The following is a 22,536-nucleotide window of genomic DNA, read 5'->3' on the forward strand; positions in this document are numbered from 1 at the left end:
TTTAATATGCTATCACATTGGTCATAACTTTCCTTCCAAGGAGTAAGCGTCTTTTAATTTCATGGCTGCAATCACCATCTGCAGTGATTTTGGAGCCCCTCAAAATAAAGTCTGACTCTGTTTCCACTGTTTCCCCATCTATTTCCCATGAAGTGATGGGACCAGATGCCATGATCTTCGTTTTCTGAATGTTGAGCTTTAAGCCAACTTTTTCACTCTCCTCTTTTCACTTTCATCAAGAGGCTTTTTAGTTCCTCTTCACTTTCGGCCATAAGGGTGGTGTCATCTGCATATCTGAGGTTATTGATATTTCTCCCCGCAATCTTGATTCCAGCTTATGCTTCTTCCAGCCCAGCATTTCTCACGATGTACTCTGCATATAAGTTAAATAAGTAGGGTGACAATACACAGCCTTGACGTACTCCTTCTCCTATTTGGAACCAGTCTGTTGTTCCACGTCCAGTTCTAACTGTTGCTTCCTGACCTACATATAGGTTTCTCAAGAAGCAGGTCAGGTGGTCTGCTATTTCCATCTCTTTCAGAATTTTCCAGTTTATTGTGATCCACACAGTCAAAGGCTTTGGCATTGTCGATAAAGCAGAAATACATGTTTTTTCTGGAACTCTCTTGCTTTTACTATGATCCAGCGGATGTTGGCAATTTGATCTCTGGTTCCTCTGCCTTTTCTAAAACCAGCTTGAACATCTGGAAGTTCATGGTTCACTATTTCAAATCCTGAAAGATGATGCTGTGAAAGTGCTGCACTCAATATGCCAGCAAATTTGGAAAACGCAGCCGTGGCCACAGGACTGGAAAAGGTCAGTTTTCATTCCAATCCTAAAGGCAATGCCAAAGAATGCTCAAACCACCCCACAATTGCACTCATCTCACACACTAGTAAAGTAATGCTCAATACACTTGTTGCTGCTGCTGCTGCTAAGTCGCTTCAGTCGTGTCCAACTCTGTGCGACCCCATATATGGCAGCCCACGAGGATCCCTCATCCCTGGGATTCTCCAGGCAACAACACTGGAGTCGGTTGCCATTTCCTTCTCCAATGCATGAAAGTGAAAAGTGAAAGTGAAGTCGCTCAGTCGTGTCCAACTCTTAGAGACCCCATGGACTGCAGCCTACCAGGCTCCTCCGTCCGTGGGATTTTGCAGGCAAGAGTACTGGAGTGGGGTCCCACAGAGTCAGACACGACTGAAGTGACTTAGCAGTAGCAGTCCTTTAAAATAAGGCATGCAACGTAAATCTGAGCAACGGGTAAAAGGTTTCTATTACCCTATTCTTTCGCAGTCCGTGGGGTCTTAAGAGTCGGACACGACTTAGCGACTGACAACAGCAGCAACTCTCCTTTTGACATATTTAAAATAAAAATGTAACGGACTTTGATTAAACAGCACTAAAGCAATGCTTGACTATTTGCTGGAGAACCAGCACCATCAGGAGGACAGCTCTCGACTCCTCAGTAATGTCATTGAGTGAGTGAGTGAGGTCACTCAGTCGTGTCCGACTCTTAAGACCCCGTGGACTGTAGCCCACCAGGCTCCTCCGTCCATAAGTTTCTCCAACCAAGAATACTGGAGTGGGTTGCCATTTCCTCCTCCAGGGGATCTTCCCAACCCAGGTTTCGAACCCATGTCTCCGGAATTGCAGGCAGACGCTTTAACCTCTGAGCCACCAGGGAAGTCCAGTAATGTCACTGGGTCCCATCAAAAGGTCAGGACACAACTGTTAACAGTATTACAATGTAACTCAATGGCTTTAAGGCAGATTCAAAGGTCACCGGAGCTGTGACCTCACCGCTTAAAGCTACCAACTGCAATCACGCGATCAAGTGTAAAATTAAATAAGAGCAAGAAAGGACGTCCACGTTTGGAGGCGGTGTCGGGGTCGACGGGGGGGGGGGGGGGGGCGACACGTGCGGACACTCATCAAAGACAGATGGACAAGCACGTCTGGCCTTGAACAGCTCGGGACTAAGGGACTTCCAACAAACTCAATGTGCAGCTGAAGTGGATTCCACGGCACCGGAAACGGCAACTCCCACTTGGGGCGCTGCGGACACACGAGTCCAGGCTGCCTTCCAGGAAGCCAAAAAAAAAAAAAAAAAAAGGAAAAGAAAGAAAGAAAAAGGAGGGATAGTGGAGAGCAGGGCTCCGGCCGCCGCCCACAACGTCGAGCCCTCGCCTCCAGACGGTCGCTGCAGACCGCACTCGGCCCCAGGCACTTCCAGGTGGCCCAGCCCTCAGACCCCGCGGCCGGCCGGGCGCTGCCCGCCGGCGGGGACCTCAGGTGCGTATCCCGCCCCCGCCGCAGCCGCCATTAAGAGCGGGTGCTTTGCTTGGAACTTTCTCGTCCCGAAGACCTGGCGGAGGGGAAGCCTGGGGAAGCTACCCGCCCAGGCGCGCGCTGCGAGCGCCCCCTCCTCAGGCGGCCCGACGGGCCTCCCGAACCGGTTCCCGGCGGGCAGGGCCCAAGGAGTGGGGGTGGGGCGGGGAAGCCCAGGCACGGGGGCAACGGTCGCACGCACGGAACGCGCATCCCTCTCCCTTCTGATTGGCTGAGCGGTGGCGGTGGGGGCGGGTGCTTGCCGGTCTGGAAGCTAGGGCCTGATGTGCCGGAGGTCACGCTCCGGCGGTCGTACGCATGCGCTGCGTGTGGAAGTGCGTGATTGGTTAGGTGGTGGGGGCAGGTTAGCCGCTGTTGCCTGGTAACTGCGTCCAGCTCCCCGGCGGAGGCGTCCCGATCCCTTGCCTCCTGTCGCGCGCGTTGACGAGTGCCGCGCGACGTGGGTTTTGTCGTGGGTGTGGTCAGTGGGTTGGTCACCCGCGGCCGGCTTGTGAGCAGAAAACCAATCCAGAGGCCGGAAGAAGAGTCTCTGGTCCTGAACTACAGTCCATCACGGTTATGATTTAGACGTAAAGGAGAAAAAAGCCTTGGAGGGCTGTTTTCCCCGTCCTTAAAACCCAAGGCTTGATGTTTAATAGCAGCTTTATTGACACTCCATGAAATTCACCTTTAAAAGTGTGTAGTTTAGTGTGTGTAAGGTGCTAAATCGCTTCAGTCGTGTCGACTCAACGACCCAATGGAGCCCGCCAGGCTTCGCTGTCCGTGGGATTTCCCAGGCGAGAATACTGGAGTGGGTTGCCATCTCCAGGAGATCTGCCCGACCCAGGGATCGAACCCATGGCTCTTGGCCTCCTAGGCGGGTTCTTGACCACTAGCACCACCTGGAAAGCCCCGTATAGTTAAGTGATTATTGTTCATTCACAGTTATGCAGCCATCACCACTAATTGCAGAACATTTCAGTTCAGTTCAGTCGCTCAGCCGTGTCCGACTCTTTGGGACCCCATGAATCGCAGCATGCCAGGCCTCCCTGTCCATCACCAACTCCTGGAGTTTACCCAAACTCATGTCCATCGAGTGGTGATGCCATCCAGCCATCTCATCCTCTGTCATCCCCTTCTCCTCCTGCCCCCAATCCCTCCCAGCATCAGCGTCTTTTCCAATGAGTCAACTCTTCGCATGAGGTGGCCAAAGTATTGGAGTTTCAGCCTCAGCATCAGTCCTTCCAGTGAACACCCAGGACTGATCTCCTTTAGAATGGACTGGTTGGATCTCCTTGCAGTCCAAGGGACTCTCAAGGGTCTTCTCCAACACCACAGTTCAAAAGCATCAATTCTTCAGTGCTCAGCTTTCTTCACAGTCCAACTCTCACATCCATACATGACCACAGGAAAAACCATAGCCTTGACTAGACGGACCTTACATTTTCATCACCCCCAAAAGAAATGCCGGATCCATGAAGACAGTCGTTCCCCTTTCCCACCCCAGCCGTGGACACTTCCAATATTCATTCTGTCCCTATGTCTCTGATATTCCAAATAGTTCTTGTTCCAGATTGTTCCTAAGCACAGAATCATCAAAGGATCTTTGGGATCTGGCTTCATTCATTCATTCCTTCTTATGGCTGATTAATAATCCATTGTATGGGTATACCACATTTTCATTTTCTGTCAAATGATGAATTTTTTAAATTTTTTCCACTGTTTGGCTATTATGAATATTGCAGTGAACAGCCATGTTCACGTTTGTGTGTGTGTGGACGTTTGTTTTCAACTCTTGAGTACCTGCCAAGGAGTGGAATTGCTGGGCCAAAAATGTCACCGTTTAGTTTCCTGCTGCAGATATGTAGATACAAGATTGGGAATTGGGAAACTGGGTATTGCTCACAGCTCCAAGTGAAGAACTGAGCAGGCTCTTCTCCCTTCTTACATTTGGAGAGGAAGGTTTGGTCTGCGTGACCGGCCACCTTGCCTTCAGAGGACACAGGGCTTGGCACCAGGCAGCCGCAGGTGTCAGTCCATTTGCAGTGGGTCCCTGTTCTTCCTGCCTTCCTGTTATTTAGCCCTAGGGTTTGCTGCCCAGAGCTCTGGGTCTTTGCCCACACCTGCAGCCTGGATGGTCTCTTCGCTTCTTCTTAGGCTTTAGAACTTGCTCACATGCTTTCATTGTCATCCTGGACATTGTTGACTCAGCAGACTAGGGGAGCAGACTCAGGGGCATCTGGCTCCCATTTTGCCTTTATCACCTGCTATTCTGCTGTGTCTTTGCTGCTGTGTCTCACTCCAGAGCACAGGGTGTGGATTTTATTCACTTTTGTTTCCCCCTGTCCTTCCTGTCAGCAGTATATGTTTTCATACAGCTGGTGCGCATTACATTTTAAAAACTTTCAAGCATGTGTTCGGCTAAGCTGAAGCACTTGACTATTTGTTAAGCATTTAATTTTAACTAGTTTGGTTTTTTTTTTTTTTTCATTTTTTTGTCATTGAAAATATATTTCTAGTTCTTTTCCGTACTCCTTGATCCTTCCAGAAGAGTCCTTGTTGTCTTGAAATTTGTTATTATTCTTTTTTTTAGAATATTTTCCCCAGATTGAGATATAATTGACATATAACTTTCTATTAGTTTCAGGAGTACAACATAGTGATTTGACATATGTATATATTGTGAAATGACTGGTGAACATCCATCACATCACATACTTAACAATTTTTTTATCTTGTGGTAAGATCGATTCTCTCAGCCACTTTCAAATATACAGTACAGTATTGTTCGCTATGGGCTTCCCAGGTGGCTCAGTGGTAAAGAATTCACCTGCTGATGCAGGAGATGTGCGTTCGATCTTTGGGTCAGGCAGATCCCCTGTGGAAGGAAATGGCAACCCACTCCTGGATTCTTGCCTGGGAAATCGCATGGACAGAGGAACGTGGCAGGCTACAGTCCATGGGGTCTCAAAGAGTCAGACACGACTGAGCACACGTGCACGCATTATTAACTATTGTCACCAAGCTGTCTGTTACATCCTCAGAACTTACTGATTTTATAACTGGGAGTTTGTACCTCTCGACCACTTCAGTACGTTGCTGTTGAACGGTGAATAGGTACACTTGGGTTTGCAGTTTCCGTTTACTGTAGACCCGGGAGAAGGTGGCACTTTAGGAACTTGCTAAATACAATCAAGGCCTCAGGGACCTGAAAAAATTAACCTTTGAAAAGAAAAATCTGGGAACGGCTTAAAAAGCAAAGCAGACGTCTGTTTCAGGATTTCAGAGTTTTGATAAATGGAGTGGATGCTATTCCAAATGATGAAAATTATAAGTGGTAGAAATGAAATCTAGAACAGGGATGGGCAAACTTTTTTTTGCAAGGGGTCAGATAATAAATACTTCCAGCTCTGAGGGCACGTGGTCTCTGTCACCTGCAACCCTGTCTTTGTGGAAAAACAGTCAGTGGACAAGACTTGAACCAGTGAGTGTGGTTGTGTTCCAGTACAACTATTTGCCAAAATAGGAGGCAGTCTGGTTTGGATGTTCGTTTTTCATTAGTAAAACATAACATTGAAAAGGAAAGTCTTCAAAGGCTTCTGGGAGAGCTAAGAGATTTGAGAGTTGTTTTAGTGTACATCTCAAGTTTTAAAAAGGCAAAAAGTTAAGCACAGTGTAAAATCTGTGATCTAAATGAACATTCCCAGTGCTTTGAATTTCAACCACTATATTGGCTTTGGGGGCTTGAACTCCGTAGTACTAGCTCTCATTGTCTAGGACTTTTACTTTATTAGAATGCAGTGATTTCTTTTTTTTTCCTCAGTGTTCTCAAGGTGAGAAACCACAAAATTAGCTAATCATGGTTCATTAGTTTTGATGTGCTATTAACGCATGATGTGTTCTAAAGCATAAAGTATAAAAGACAAAGTTCCTGCCTCCATTTGTTGTTAAGTAAAGGGTGCAAGTAGGCGATAATTACAAAACATTCATTTTTAAAATTAAATTACAAAAAAAATTAAATTACAAAACATTCATTTTTTTAAATTACTACCATTGATGCCCACTGATAAGATCTTTTTTGAGTTCCAACTAGTTTCATTCTGCCTATTATTTTATTCTCTGTTAAAGTTTTGGCATCACAGTCCTCTCAGAGATTTTTGTGGTGTAATTACAGATTGTATGCGAGCGTAAAATAAGAGCCTGGAATACGCCAGTCCTTTAAGTGGGCTCATCTCTGGTAGCTGTCAGTGTGAACATCTCACAACATCAAGTCTGATTATATTATTTTAAAATGTGTATTTTTCATACATTATGGCCCCTCACTACATCATTGGATAATTAATGGTGGCAACAATGATCCATGTCAACACTGCAGGGAAAACTGGCTCTGAGGGACTTAGCAAGAGATCACAGCAAGGTCACGATGAATCCAGAATTCATGCCATCGACAGGAGAGTCACCAAACTGTGGCATTGAGGGCTCCGGTGGTTGCTAAGTGACCAGCCAAGAGAAGGCTTGAGAGAGGCTGAAAAGTATTAAAGTTGTGGCTGGAAGACATGAACTCTAACGACATATCTGTCAATGGCAAAATTCTAAGACAAAAGGGAAACCACCACCAGAGAGGGGATGGACTGGCGATAGACAAGGCAGAGCCTGCCAAGGGTGGCTGACACATTTCAGAACCACTTACCCGAAAAAGTGTGCAGTGTCGGCAAGGTTGCACATGCAGATTAAGAGTTAGAAAAGCCTCTCTCCTAAACAATTAAAGAAATCGTAGAAGAAAAGTGTTCCCTCTGGGAAAGGTGTTCATTGCTTCCTCCGATGGTGTTGACCGTACTTGAATTTGCCTTTCGGTGTACCTACTTGCATTGTAAGACACAACTCTGCCAAACAAGATATAGTCTTATTTTTAAGCAGTATTCGAATTAATTGACTCAGAAAGATGATAGTCAAGAATATCAGTTTCTTTGGACTTCCCTGGCAGTCTAATGGTTGACACTTCAACTTCCAATGTAGGAGGTCTGGGTTTGATCCCTGGTGGGGGAGGGCAGCCAAAAAACCAAAACATAAAACAGAAGCAGTATTGTAAACAAACTCAGTAAAGACTTTCAAAATGATTCACATCGAAAATAATATTAATAATAATAAAGACTATCAGCTTCTTCATCACAGTTTTAAATAATGCCTCAGATGGTAAAGAATCTGCCTGCAACGGAGGAGACGCAGGTTTAATCCCTGAGTCAGGAAGATCTTCTGGAGAAAGGAATGGCTACCCGCTCCAGTATTCTTGCCTGGAGAATTCCATGGACAGAGAGAGGAGCCTGGTGGGCTACAGTCCAGGGGGTTGCAAAGAGTCAGACACGACTTAGCGACTAAACATCAACAGCAAGATAAAAGTTGACCAATGTTCGATATATTTAAAAGCTGATTTAAAAATCCTTGTGAGATTTCTATAACTTACAATGGGAAAGAGATTTTAATATTTCAACCAAGTAATGCAGGCGATGTGTAAAAATATAGAGAAAAAATAGAAGTGAAATTCTGTCTTTGCCAATAGATGGATTTTGCACAAGTAAAAATTATTTCAAGTTGGGCCTTTCCCATGAAGTAGTTTAATCTGAATTCTTGATGATACAGTCTAAATACTTATTAAAGGAATTATAAAACCCATTGACTGTACAATTTTAAGAAACAGAAATGTGTGTATATTTGATGTAAGCTTAAAAAATAATTTTTAGAAATTTGAAACAGTATCAAACTTACAGAAAAATTGCAAGTGTAAATACAAAGAAGTTTTATTTTTTCTGAACCATTTGAGATAAAGTTATCTGGCCACATCATCCTTAGATTACTGATAAACATCATAAAGTTTTATCAGTTATCTCTGTGTACTGTTCCCTATAGCAAAACATTGGGTTGCTACATTTCCCAATATAGGAAATATTGGGTTGGCCCAAAAAGTTCATTTAGATTTTCCATACCATCTTATAGAAAAACCTGAATGAACTTTTTGGCCAGCCCAATATTTGCCCATCACACATAAAAGATTTGTATCCAGAAAATATAAAGAATCTATAAACTCAATAATAATAACCACAATCTAGTTTCAAAATGGACAAAAGATCTGAACAAGACATTCCACTAAATAAGCTATATGGATGGCAGAAAAGCACATGAAAAGATGCCTAGCATTTTTAATCATTAGGAAATTGCCAACTAAAACTGCAAAGTGATATTACTACCCACCTATTAAAATTGTGAAAAAGAATTTTTTTTTAAGTTGACAATACTGCATGTTGACAAGGATGCAGAGCAACTGGAATTCTCACATATTAGTGGTAGGGATATATTCTCATAGGGCTTCCCTGGTAGCTCAGTTGGTAAAGAATCCGCCTGCAGTGCAGGAGACCTTGGTTTGATTCCTGGGTCAAGAAGATCTCCTGGAGAAGGGAAGGGCTACCTGCTCCAGTATTTGTGTGCTTCCCTTATGACTCAGCTGGTAAAGAATCTGCCTGCGATGCGGGAGACCTGGGTTCGATCCCTGGGTTGGGAAGATCCCCTGGAGAAGGGAAAGGCTACCTGCTCTTGTATTCTGGCCTAGAGAATTCCATGGACTGTATAGGCCACGGGGTCACAAAGAGTCGGTCACGACTGATCGACTTTCCTTTCACTATCTTCTCAAATATTAGTGGTAGGAATTGGAAAAGATCCTGATGCTGGGAAGGATTAAAGGCAAAAGAAGAAGAGGGTGGCAGAGGATGAGATGGTGAGGTAGCATTACTGACTCAATGGTCATGAATTTGAGCAAGCTCCGGGAGATAGTGCAGGACAGGGGAGCCTGGCCTGCTGCAGTCCATGGGGTCAAAAAGAGTCAGACACGACCTAGCACCCAAACAACACCAAAAGTGGTAGGAATACAAAATGGTACAACCAGTTTGGAAAACAGTTTCACTTCTTTTGAAGCTAAAAAAAAACAAACCAAAAAAACCTCAAGATACATGACCCAGCAATCCCACTCTTAGGTCTTTACGCAAGAGAAATGAAACCTTAGGTTGACACAATAGTGGTTTTATTCACCAGTTCAGTTGCTCAGTCATGTCTGACTCTTTGTGACCCCATGAACTGGAGCACGCCAGGCCTCCCTGACCATCGCCAACTCCCAGAGTTTACTCAAACTCATGTCCGTTGAGTCAGTGATGCCATTCAACCATCTCATCCTCTGTCATCCCCTTCTCCTCCCACCTTCAATCAGCATCAGGCTCTTTTCCAATGAGTCAGTTCTTTGCCTCAGGTGGCCAAAGTTTTGGAGTTTCAGCTTCAGCATCAGTCCTTCCAATGAATATTCAGGACTGATTTCCTTTAGGATGGACTGGTTGGATCTCCTTGCTGTCTCAAGGGACTCTCAAGAATCTTCTCCAACACCACAGCTCAAAAGCATCAATTCTTCGGTGCTCAGCTTTCTTTATAGTCCAACTCTCACATCCATACATGTCTACTGGAAAAACCATAGCTTTGACTAGATGGACCTTTATTGGCAAACTAATGTCTCTGCTTTTTAATATGCTGTCTAGGTTGGTCATAACTTTTTTTCCAAGGAGCAAGCGTCTTTTAATTTATGGTTTTATTCATAGTCATCAAAAAACTTCAGACAGCCCAAAAGTTCTGTAAATGGCAAAAGGGTTAATTTAACTGTGTTTCATCCCTACAGTGGAATATTCAGTAACACAAAGAACAAATTACTGATACAGCCCCAGCACAGTATAGGATTCCATTTATGTGATATTCAGGAATAAGCAAAACTATGGGGACAGAAGACAGATCAGTTCTGGCCAGAGGTTGGGGTGGGGTAGCTGACAAAGAGGCATGGAGGAATCTGGGGTATGATGGAGCAGTTCACACCATGATTTCAGTGGTGGCTACGTAACTTTATATTTGCTAAAAATGTACAGAACCATACATTAGACAAGGTTAAACTTTTTGCAAAGTGTACTTCAATTTCTAAAAATATTTTTAAGGAGAATTCCCTGGAGGTTCAGTGGTTAGGAGTCGGCACTTTTACTGTGGAGGACCCGGGTTCGATCCATGGATCGGGAAGATCCCCTGGAGGTGGGCATGGCAACCCACTCCAGTACTCTTGCCTGGAGAATCCCATGGACAGAGGAGCCTGGCAGGCTACAGTCCATGGGGCCAAAAGGAGTCAGATACAACTGAGCAACAGGGCACACAGACACACACACTCAGCAAACTAAGATCCTACAAGCCACGCCTTGGCCAAAACCACCACAACAAAAATTTTTTTTAAGGATACATGACTTCATGTTCAAGTGATTTTTTTGTTTCACAAACCACCCACATGTTACAATGCATCTTCCAGGCGCTTGAGAAAGAGAAGTGAAGTGAAGTGAAGTGGCTCAGTCGTGTCCAACTCTTTGTGACCCCATGGACTGTAGCCAGCCAGGCTCCTCCGTCCATGGAATTTTCCAGACAAGAATACTGGAGTGGGTTGCCATTTCCTTCTCCAGGGGATCTTCCCGACCCAGGAATCAAACCTGGGTCTCCCGCACTGCAGGCAGACACTTTACTGTCTGAGCCACCAGGGAAAGAAGGGAGGACTATTAATGACTTACCTGCAAGGCAGGTTACATGAGTTCTGTCCCAGCCGAGGACGTGTGGTCTCTCTAATCGTGGGGCTCCTGCCTTTGGAGATCCTTTTTCTAAGCTCCCTGAGCTCCTTGGTTTGCCATCCGCTCCTCCACTGCGTTCCCAGCCCCTGTTGCTCCACGAATCATCCTGTGCGTTAGCATGGGACCTTAGACAGTGTGCGGGTAGCAAATCAGATGATCAGAAAAGCACTGGCATGTGGTGTATGTTTGGGGAGTGTTAATTTCCTTTGTCGCCATCCAACCTCTCTTTGATTTCCTTTGATTTTCTTTCTAATTTTTAGTTTTTTGGCCACGCTGCACGGCATGTAGGACTTATTGCCCCTAAAGGGACCCACCCGAGCCCCTTCCTTGAAGCAGAAGGGTGGAGCCTTAGCCACTGGACCACCAGGGAAGTCCTGTCATTTGATTTCTTAATAGCTTTTTGTCCTTGTTGTTGGGCCCACAGCTGGGCTTGTGGGAGCTTAGTTTCCTGACCAGGGATTGAACCCCCCGACCCGGCAGTGAAAGCACCAAGTTGTAACCCCTGAAACCACCCCCCTTTCTTTTTTTGAAATAAAATTCACCCATTTAAAGTATACAGTTCAGTGGCTTTTAATATATGCATATGGTTGGGCAATCGTAACCACAGACAATTTTAGAATAGTTTCATCACTCCTGAAAAGAAACCCTGTACCATTTATCTACCCACCTCCCAGCCCTAAGCAACCCGAAGTCTACTTCCATCTCTGTAGATTTCCCTGTTCTGAACATTACATATTCATAGACTCCTATAAATGTGTGGTTCCCTTGATTTTAAGGCGAGGGGGCTCATAAAAGGTGAGAGGTGAAAAGACCCTTCCTGGGAGGTGAGTAATCGGGTGTCTGATCAGAGAGGAGGCGGCGGAGGGCAGCCCACCGGGGTCTCGGAGCTGCTTGGTGGTCTGGGGCGCCCTAACCTGGCTTTCCTGCTCCTGGCTCTGGGAGGGCCCGCCCATCTGGCCTCGTGCTCTGGAAGCTCGTGTCACCACCCGGCCTGGTGTATCCTCGCGCGGTCGCAGTTAATGCGGCGGTGCGATGACAGTTTCTTTCTGGCAAAGGGCGGAGGAGCGGACGCAGTCAGGGGTTAGGGGTGCAGGGACTGTTCCACGCGCCCTGTTGACTAAGGGCTCTCAGGGAAGTGACCCAGATGCAGCCATTTCTAGAGAGCAGAAAGCCCCAGGCAGAATCTGCCTTCCCCATGGAGCCCAACTGGACTCCACCGCCTCCAGGGTTCTTCCCATCAAAGAGTACTGAGATGGTCCCGAGAAGTTCTGTTAATGAAGCGGGAGCTCTCCTCTCCTGTGGCTTCCCCACAGGCTGTTAGGATGGCATCCCTCCCATTATTTTTGTAAAATTTTTTAAATTGAAGGATAATTGCTTTACAATGTGTTGGTTCCTGTTGTACGTGAATCAACCATGTGTAGACATATATCCCCTCCCTCTGAAGTCTCCCTCCCTCCCCTCTAGGTCGCAGCAGAGCACCAGGCTAAGCTTCCTGAGTTACATAGCAACTTCCTACTAGCTATCTGTTTTACATGTGATAATGTATATATCTCATTGCTACTCTCAATTTGTCCCACCCTGTCTTTCCCCATTTCTTAACACACACTGAATGTGATTGATATCATAGCAATGCATACATGCATGCCAACTCACTTCAGTCACGTCCAACTCTTTGGAACCCAGTGGACTGTAGCCTGCCAGGCTCCTCAGTCCATGGGGATTCTCCAGGCAAGAATACTGGAGTGGGTTGCCATGCCCCACTCCAGGGGATCTTCCCAACCCAGTATTCAAACTCCTGTCTCTTACATCTCCTGCATTGGCAGGCAGGTTCTTACCACTAGCACCACCCAGGAAGCCCTGACATCTCAGCAGACCTAGGGCAATTGAAGGTGAGAAGTGGAAACAGCAGTAGCCAGAAAGTTGCCCTGGTTCTAGCTTTGCATGGACAAATCAACATGTTTGTGACCTGAGAATGCGTCTGCTCCTTTTTCTGTGTCTGGGATAGTAGGCAAAATGCGAATTTTGAATGAAAGTATTCTGAGCTCCCAAAGTAATAAGGATGGAGCATAATCTAAGTGAACATTCTGGTGAGTGGGAAGCATAACGTGCCTTTGCGGCTTCATACTTTGTGATACGCATTTCCTTGGTCTGATGTGCAAAGTGATAATCATGGAATCTAGCCGCTACAGGAAAGAGTTTCTAAGACTTAACACGAGTGCCTGCTGGGTGCTGCTTGCTGCTTTTTCTTTTTCAATTTTTTTTTTAAATTGAAGGATAATTGCTTTACAGAATTCTATTGTTTTCTGTCAAACCTCAACATGAATCAGCCATAGATATACACGTATCCCCTCCCTTTTGAACCTCCCTCCCCATCTCACCCCTCTAGGTTGATACAGAGCCCCTGTTTGAGTTTCCTGAACCATATAGCAAATTCCCATTGGCTATCTATTTTACACATGGTAATGTAAGTTTCCATGTGACTCTTTCCATCCATCTCACCCTCTCCTCCCCTCTCCCCATGTCCATAAGTCTATTCTCTATGTCTGTTTCTCCACTGCTGCCCTGTAAGCAAATTCTTAAGTACCATTTTTCTATATTCCGTATATGTGCGTTAGAATATGGTATTTATCTTTCTCTTTCTGACTTACTTCATGCTGTATAATAGGTTCTCGGATCATCCACCTCATTAGAACTGACTCAAAGGCATTCCTTTTTGTGGCTGAGTAATATTCCATTGTGTATATATATCACAACTTCTTTATCCATTCATCTGTTGCTGGACATCTAGTTTGCTTCCATGTTCTAGCTACTGTAAATAGTACTGCAATGAACAATGGGATACATGTGTCTTTTTCAATTTTGGTTTCCTCAGGGTATATACCTGGGAGTGGGATTGCTGGGTCATATGGTGGTTTTATTCCTAGTTTCTTAAGGAATCTCCATATCATCTTCCATAGTGGCAATATCAGTTTACATTCCCACAAACAGTGCAAGAGGGTTCCCTTTTCTCCACACCCTCTCCAGCATTTATTGTTTGTAGACTTTTTGATAGCAGCCATTCTGACTGGTGTGAGGTGATATCTCATTGCAGTTTTGATTTGCATTTCTCTAACAATGAGTGATGTTGAGTATCTTTTCATGTGTCTGTTAGCCATCTGTATGTCTTTGGAGAAATGTCTGTTTAGGTCTTTTTCCCACTTTTTGACTGGGTTGTTTGTTTTTCCGGTATTGAGTTGTATGAACTGCTTGTATATTTTGGAAATTAATTCTTTGTCAGTTGTTTCATTTGCTATTATTTTCTCCCATTTTGAGGGTTGTCTTTTCACCTTGCTTATAGTTTCCTTTGCTGTTTAAAAGTTTTTAAGTTTAATCAGGTCCCGCTTGTTTACTTGTGTTTTTATTTCTGTTACTGTAGGAGGTGGGTCATAGAGGATCTTGCTTTGATTTATGTCAGTGAGTGTTCTGCCTATGTTTTCCTCTAAGAGTTTAGTAGTTTCTGGTCTTACATTTAGGTCTTTAATCCATTTTGAGTTTATCTTTGTGTATGGTGTTAGGAAATGTTCTAATATCATTGTTTTACATGTAGCTGTCCAGTTTTCCCAGCACCAATTTATTGAAGAGGCTGTCTTTGCCCCATTGTATATTCTTGCCTCCTTTGTCAAAAATAAGGTACCCATAGGTGCATGGGCTTATTTCTGGGCTTTCTATCTTGTTCCATTGGTCTATGTTTCTGCTTTTGTGTCAGCACCATACTGTCTTGATGATTGTAGCTTTGTAGTATAATCTGAAGTCAGGAAGGTTGATTCCTTCAGCTCCATTCTTCTTTCTCAGGACTGGTTTGGCTATTCAGGGTCTTTTGTGTTTCCACATGAATTGTGAAATTTTTTGTTCTGGTTCTGTGGAAAATGTCATTGGTAATTTGATAGGGATCACATTGAATCTGTAGATTGCGCTTGGTAGTATAGTCATTTTCACAATATTGATTCTTCCTACACAGGAACATGGAATATCTCTCCATCTGTTTATGTCATCTTTGATTTCTTTCATTAGTGTCTTATAATTTTCTGTGTACAGTTCTTTTGTCTCCTTAGGTAAGTTTATTCCTAGATATTTAATTCTTTTTGTTGCAGTGGTGAATGGGATTGATTCCTTAATTTCTCTTTCTGACTTTTCATTGTTAGTATATAGAAATGCAAGTGATTTCTGTGCATTGATTTTGTATCCTGAAACTTTGCTAAATTCACTAAATAGCTCTAGTAATTTTCTGTCTTTAGGGTTTTCTATGTATAGTATCATGTCATCTGCAAACAGTGAGAGCTTTACTTCTTTTCTGATCTGGATTCCTTTTATTACTTTTTCTTCTCTAATTGCTGTAGCTAGGACTTTCAGAACTATGTTGAATAATAGTGGTGAAAGTGGACACCCTTGTCTTGTTCCTGATCTTAGGGAGAATGCTTTCAGTTTCTCACCATTGAGAATAATGTTTGCTGTAGGCTTATCATATATGGCCTTTACTATGTTGAGGTAGATTCCTTCTATGCCCATTTTTTTAAGCGTTTTAATCATAAATGGGTACTAATTTTTGTCAAAGGCTTTTTATGCATCTATTTTTATATCATATGGTTTTTATCTTTCAATTTGTTAATATGGTGTATCACATTGATTGATTTGCATATATTGAAGAATCCTTGCATCCCTAGAATAAACCCAACTTGATCATGGTGTATGAGCTTTTTGATGTGTTGCGGAATTCTGTTTGTTAAAGTTTTGTTGAGGATCTTTGCATCTATGTTCATCAGTGATATTGGCCTGTAGTTTTCTCTTTTTGTGTTGTCTTTGTCTGGCTTTGGTATCAGGGTATGGTGGCCTCATAGAATGAGTTTGGAAGTGTTGCTTCCTCTGCAATTTTTTGAAAGAGTTTTATAAGGATAGGCATTAGCTCTTCTCTAAATGTTTGATGGAATTCTCCTGTGAAGCCATCTGGTCCTGGGGTTTTGTTTTGGGGGAGATTTTTGATCACAGCTTCAACTTCAGTGCTTGTAATTGGAGTTGTTCATAATTTCTGTTTCTTCCTGGTTCAGTCTTGGAAGATTGAACTTTTCTAAGAATCCGTCCATTTCTCCCAGGTTATTCTGTTTGCTGCTTTTTCTGACTCCAGCTCTGTTGCTGAAACAGAGTCCTTGTGATGGCCAGCAATAGTCACCAACTTCTGTTTGTTCTCAAATGCGGTGTAATAACAAGAAGAGAGTCAAAGGCTTGATTTTAAGATAATTGTTTTAAAGATTCAAATTGGGACTTCCCGATGGCCTGGTAGTTAGGACTCCAAACTTCCACTGCAGAGAGCACAGGTTCCATCCCTGGTCAGGGAACTAAGATCTAAGATCCAGCATGCCTAAGTGGCATGCCTAGTACATAAATCAATTTTTAAATAAATAAAAACTTCAAATTGAAGTGTATTTCCTCACCTGTTCATGCCAAGGTCATGCCTGTTAATTCATGTTCTTGGGCTTCTCAGGTGGCTCTAGTGGTAAAAAATCAGCCTGCCAATGCAGGAGACATAAGAGTTGTGGGTTCGATCCCTGGGTCAGGAAGATCCCCTGGAGGAGGGCACGGCAACCCACTCCAGTATTCTTGCCTGGAGAATCCCCATGGACCGAGGAGCTTGGCAGGCTGCAGTCCACAGGGTCGCAAAGAGTCGGACACGACTGAAGTGATTTAGCTCGCTTGCTCGGTATGATGTCACATTCTTATGCTCTATTTCATAATAGGCAGAGTTGTTAAAAAAAAAAAAAAAAGCTTTAATTCTAACAAATTCTAACAATTTGCATCCTAATGGCTCTGTGTGTGCTAGTCTACTTTCTTTCTCAGGGAGGCTTTGACTTTAATGTAAGAGATCCTCAAGGATCCTCCGGTGGCTTCAGAAAATCGAGATAGATGAGTAGTTACATTTTTAGAGTTCCTTTTCAGCATGGTTTATCCATCCAGATTGGCCAGGGTAAGCGATGGTCAAAAAACCACCAGATTTGGGTGCGTTCAAGGAGCAAGGATTGATTCCTTGTTTGCACTGGAGGTCTCTTGTGAATTGGCTGTGGGTCTGATCTGTGTTTTTCTCTGGAACCTGATCACATGGAACCTGACACATCAAACTGCAGAGGAAGAGGGAGTACAGTGGAATCCCCATCGTGGAAGTGATGCCACTTCCCTGATGTCCTCGGCCAACACAAGGCACATGGCCACACACCTTCAAGTGGTCAAGAAATCAATTCAGGAAGAAACATTTGCAAATATTTCTGAATAGTCTTAGAGGACCACCATGCTTCATGCCCATAGATCTTTGGGCTTCCTCCCATATAGTTATGTTGATCTGTTTATCTTTTGCTTACAAATATAATTAAGTTAGCTATTGCAGGGACAGGACATGACAGATATTAATACACTGCGTGCTCTATTTCAAAGAACTCTTTTTACGGTGCTGCAGAAAATTTTTCAAAGAAGCTTTCTAATGCTCACTTGGTATAGAATTTAGCAAAAGCTAGCATGAGCTTTCATTGCAGGAGAAGTCCTAAGAGGAGAGGAAGGAAGGGGTTTTCTTCTCTTCCAGGCTCTAGTACACAAACCCACTGCCCTCCTTTTTCTGTGTATGTGGCCCGGAATGTGGTGTCAGTCACCACAATGCTGGAATCAGACAAAACAACGCTGGATCAGTAAGAGACGTTACCTTCTCTCCTCCTCACTTGGGAAATAGGTAACATGCCTCTCTAGTGTAATACCCGACTTCATTTAATGAAATACATGTCGAGGTTTAGTGGGAAATACACAGTCTTAGGCAAATCATATTGTTGTTGTTCAGTCGCTCAGTCGTGTCCAACTCTTTGCGACCCCATGGACCGCAGTGCACCAGGCCTCCCTGTCCATCATCAGCTCCCAGAGCTTGCTCAAACTCATGTCCATCGAGTCAGTGATGCCATCCAACCCTCTCATCCTCTGTCATCCCCTATCCTCCTGCCTTCAATCTTTCCCAGCATCAGTGTCTTTTCTAATGAGTCAGTTCTTTGCATCAGGTGGCCAAAGTATTGGAACTTCAGCTTCAACATCAGTCCTTCCAATGAATATTCAGGGTTGGTTTCCTTTAGGATTGATTTGATCTCTTTGCAGTTCAGGGGACTCTCAAGAGTCTTCTGCAACACCACAGTTAAAAGCATCAATTCTTCGCCGCTCAGCTTTCTTTGTGGTCCAACTCTCACATCCATACATGACAAGTGGATCATATATTGTCCTTTTTTGGGGGGAGTGGGAGGTGCTCTGGGTCTTCACTGTGGCAAGCAGGCTTCTCTAGTTGCAGCATGCAGACTTAATTGCCCCTTGGCTTGTGGGGCCTTTAGTTCCCCGACGAGGGATCACACCACAGTTCCCTGCATTGGAAGGTGAATTCTTAACCACTGGATCACCAGAGAAGTCTCCATGTACTGGTTTTAAGTGCCAGCTTTAAAGGAAGGTTTGCACTAGGTCACCTGTGAGGACCCTCCCAGTTCTAAACGAGTTGAGCAGGACACAATTTCTACCACTCACTTTCTTAATACTTCTCTCTCCTAGGGATTATGGCACAAGTAGCAGTGTCCACGCCGCCCATTGCACACGAGGAGTCCTCGGAGAGCAGAATGGTAGTGACCTTCCTCGTGTCTGCTCTTGAGTCCATGGTGAGATGGTTTGCAGTTCTATAAAATGTCATCTGGTTGGATCACTGCTGAATTACGAAACACTTCGCCAACACATCAGACATTCAGCTACAGAGTTAAATCCTATTTGTGTACACATACCCTTTTTAAGAAAGAATGATGGGCTTGTCAGATAATTAAGAACTGTTTTCCTACTTTATGGATGGAATCATATAAAGCTAAGCTCTCCAGATCTGAAAATTTAATGCAGGCATTTCTGTTACCTTGTTTGAAAATACTTGTTTAAATTCAAAGGTCAATTAATAATCTATTTATATGCATCTATTTACATCCAAAGTATAAACTTTACCCAATGGGTAAAAATTTGAGGGGAAGGGAATGGCTACCCACTCCAGTATTTTTGCCTGGAGAATTCCATGGACAGAGGAGCCTGGTGGGCTATAGTCCATGGGGTCACAAAGAGTAGAACACGACTAACTTACATAATCTCAAAGCATCTGATTACAAGATACTTATGGATTAAACAAGGAACAATCACTAACTTTATAAAAGTGGACAAACTTGACAGCCACCTCCTTAATCAAGTGACCAACAGGAACATGGGCAGAGATGGGCCAGAGGGACCTCTGGAGCTTCCTGGTGGGAGGCACTCAGAAGCAGCAGTACTGCTTCCATGGCATTCATGCCTCGAAGGAGGGAGCATTGAACAAACCCAAAATAACTGGGCTGCACTTCCATAAATGTCAGTCTCGTGCAAGACAAAGAAAGACGGAGATCTGTCTGTCCCACATGGAAAGAGACTGGAGAGACAGGACAGCAAAAGAAAGTGCAACCCTGGATTGGATCCTGGACCACGAAAAAATCAGCTAGAGAGATTTTGTTTTTCTGTAATTTTGTGTTTTTTCTTAAAGCAGACCTCCCAGGCCCCACGAAATTTGGATCCACCCATGTAGATAACATTTCATTCTGTTTTTCATTTCAGTGTAAAGAACTGGCCAAGTCCAAGGCGGAAGTGGCCTGCATCGCTATGTATGAAGCAGATGTGTTTGTTATTGGAACAGAGAAAGGACGTGCTTTTGTCAATGCCAGGACGGATTTACAGAAGGATTTTGCAAAATACTGTAGGTGTTAACGATTTTATCCTTTGTATTCATAAATCTTACAGGCAAGACTTATATATTGTTGTCTTCTAAGATGTCATCATGGTGGCTCCATGGAAAAGAATCTGCTTGCAATGCAGGAGACCTGGGTTCTATCCTTGGGTGGGGAAGATCCTCTGGAAAAGGGAATGGCCACCCACTCCAGTCCTCTTGCCTCAAGAATCTCATGGACAGAGGAGCCTGGCGGGCTACAGCCTATAGAGTCTCAGAGAATCAGACAAGACTGAAGCCACTTTGCATGCATGCACGTTAAGGATGTTATCCTTTGTATTTATAAATCTTAGAATATTTGCAGGCAAGACTTGTGTGTTGTTTTCTTCTAAGATGTCATCAGCATTATCCTAAAAATGGTTTGGACACATCCCTTTGACCTAGCAAAACACTGAGTCCAAGACCTCTCCCGTTTTTGCTTACTGGCTCCAGGCAGGGAAGACCAACCTCTGACCTGCTGTCTGTTCTGCTAAGTCACTTCAGTCGTGTCCGACTCTGTGTGACCCCGTAGACGGCAGCCCACCAGGTTCCCCCGTCCCTGGGATTTTCCAGGCAAGAGTACTGGAGTGGGGTGCCATTGCCTTCTCCAGCTGTCTGTTCTAGAACCTCGCAAATCTTTTTGACTCTCTTTCGCCCCCTGGTGTCTCCCCGCAGAACTGCAGCTCTGAATTAAGTCGTGTGCTCTGAGTCAGGCAAGATAGAAATCAGTTCCTCCAGCAACTCCCAGACAAGCCAGAAGGTTGAACACTCAGTCCACTCTTGTGTTTGCACCCCAAGGGAGGAGGCTCAGACTGAGGGATTCCTTCCCAGCTGCTCTGCACTGTGCCACGTAGAAGGAGAGGCACACACAGGGACACCAAATGCTGAGAATCTTCCTACGCCTATGCTGAAGTCTCTTCTTGGTTTTCCAGTGGCTGGGGTGCTGTAGCTTCTCAGATGGTCTGTAGTTCTCGAAGAGGTGTTCTGCTCCATCTATTGTTAATTTGGTGTATCCGTGGAAGAAAGAAGGCCTGTTGCTTCCTAGTCTGCTATCATGCCAACATCATTCTTGCTTTTGTTTTTGAAGAATTTTTTTTTGAAGTATAGTTGATTTTACAATGCTGTGTTAGTTTCAGGTGTACAGCAAAGTGATTCAGTTACACCTGTGTTTATATATTTTTTCAGATTGTTTTTCATTATGGGTTATTGAATACAGACCCCTGGGCCACCATGCAGTAGGTTCCTGTTGTTTTTTGAAGACTGTTTTTCACTCGCTGTGAAACCTGGCTTGACAGTTTCTTTCCCTCCAGCCTTTTTTTCTGGCCATGCCGCAAAGCTTATGGGATCTTAGTTCCCCAACCAGGAATTGAACCTGCGCCCTCGGCAGTGAAAGCATGGCGTCCCAACTGCTGGACTGCCGGGGAATTTCCTTCCTCCAGCCCTTCAGCTGTTTCATTCCATTGTCTCCTGGCTGCCACTGTTTTAGATAACAAAATTAGGTTAGAATTCTTATTTTTGTTCCCTTGGAGGTAATGTGTGTTTTTCCCTAGCTCTGTCTCATCTTTGGTTTTTAGCCATTTGACCGTGAAATGCCCATTTATGACCTTCTTTGCTTCTGCCTTACTTGGTCTGTGGAGTTTACTGAATCTGCAGGTTGATGTCTTTGTTAACAGTGGACGTTTTTGGCTATCATCTCTTCAAATATTCATTCCAATTCTCTTCATTTACACAGAGAGGGAAAATCGCTCTTTATTGTCTCACAGGTCATTAAGGCTCTGTTCCTTTTGTGTATGTGTCCCTTTTTATATTCAAGCTTCAGATTGGATAGTTTCTACTAGCGTTTCTTTGAGGACACTGATTCTTCCTTCTGCCATATCCAGGGCACTATTCATCTGGGGAAATTTTCATTTCCACCTGTTTTCCATTTCGAAAATTCCATTTTCTTTCTTCTTTCTCTGGTTAGCATTTTCATTTCTCTGTTGGAATTCCCCTTATATTCATTTGTTGTGCTCATCATGGCTATATAAAGTCCTTCGTGTGTTTATAGCAGTTGTCTTAAGTCCGTATCTGGTCATTTCAACTGAGTCATTAGTGGTTCTGAGTCTATAAATTGCTTTTTTTCTCTTTTGATCATGGGTCACATCTTCCTGCTTCTTCACATTTCTAATTTTTTGGTTTTTTGTGTATGGAGCTTTTGGGTTTTTTTTTTTTACTGTGCTGTACAGCATGTGGGATCTTACTTCCCCAAACAGGGATTGAACCTGTGCCCCCTGCGTTGGGAGCCCAGAGTCTTGACCACTGGACTGCCAGGGAAGTCCCTACTAATTTTAAATTTCATACAGGGTATTATGCATGCTGTGTTGTAAAGGTCTGCTAAATAAAACTGCGTTTTGTTCTGGCAGGCAGGTCACCTGGTCCCCACGTGGACAAGTGATGTCCTTGGCCCTGGAGGATCCATCCCTCTTAGTCTCGGAGGGAGGCCCCTCCTCCTAAGATGTGCCCCTTAGTTTTACAAAGTGTTCAACAAGCTTCCCAAACCTGGCGAATCCTAAACCCTGTTTAAATATGTTTAAACCCTGTTGGGTGTTAAATCTCTGCTAAACAATTTAGCTTCCAAACGTTGCTTCTACTTAAAGCCTCACCCTGTGCTTGCACAGTTTGAGGACCAGTTGAGGCTCCTCTGGTGGCTCAGATGGTAAAGAATCCGCCTGTA

The 22,536-nt window shown here is 44.1% G+C and overlaps 1 protein-coding gene across 5 annotated transcripts in view; it reads left to right on the forward strand.

Moving 5' to 3' along the window:
- Nucleotides 1-1,930: 1,930 nt before the first annotated feature.
- Nucleotides 1,931-22,536, forward strand: part of GTF2IRD2 (GTF2I repeat domain containing 2) — a 46,794-nt gene continuing 26,188 nt past the window's right edge. For 3 of the 5 annotated variants that reach the window (XM_005225184.4, XM_010819586.3, XM_010819587.3), the window contains exons 1-3: nucleotides 1,937-2,297; nucleotides 18,611-18,714; nucleotides 19,676-19,814. In XM_005225184.4, coding sequence (XP_005225241.1) covers nucleotides 18,616-18,714; nucleotides 19,676-19,814 — 238 coding nt within the window. In that variant the 5' untranslated portion in view covers nucleotides 1,937-2,297; nucleotides 18,611-18,615. 5 annotated transcript variants of the gene reach the window in all.

Source organism: Bos taurus, chromosome 25 (assembly GCF_002263795.3).
Source record: "Bos taurus isolate L1 Dominette 01449 registration number 42190680 breed Hereford chromosome 25, ARS-UCD2.0, whole genome shotgun sequence".
NCBI lineage: Eukaryota > Metazoa > Chordata > Mammalia > Artiodactyla > Bovidae > Bos > Bos taurus.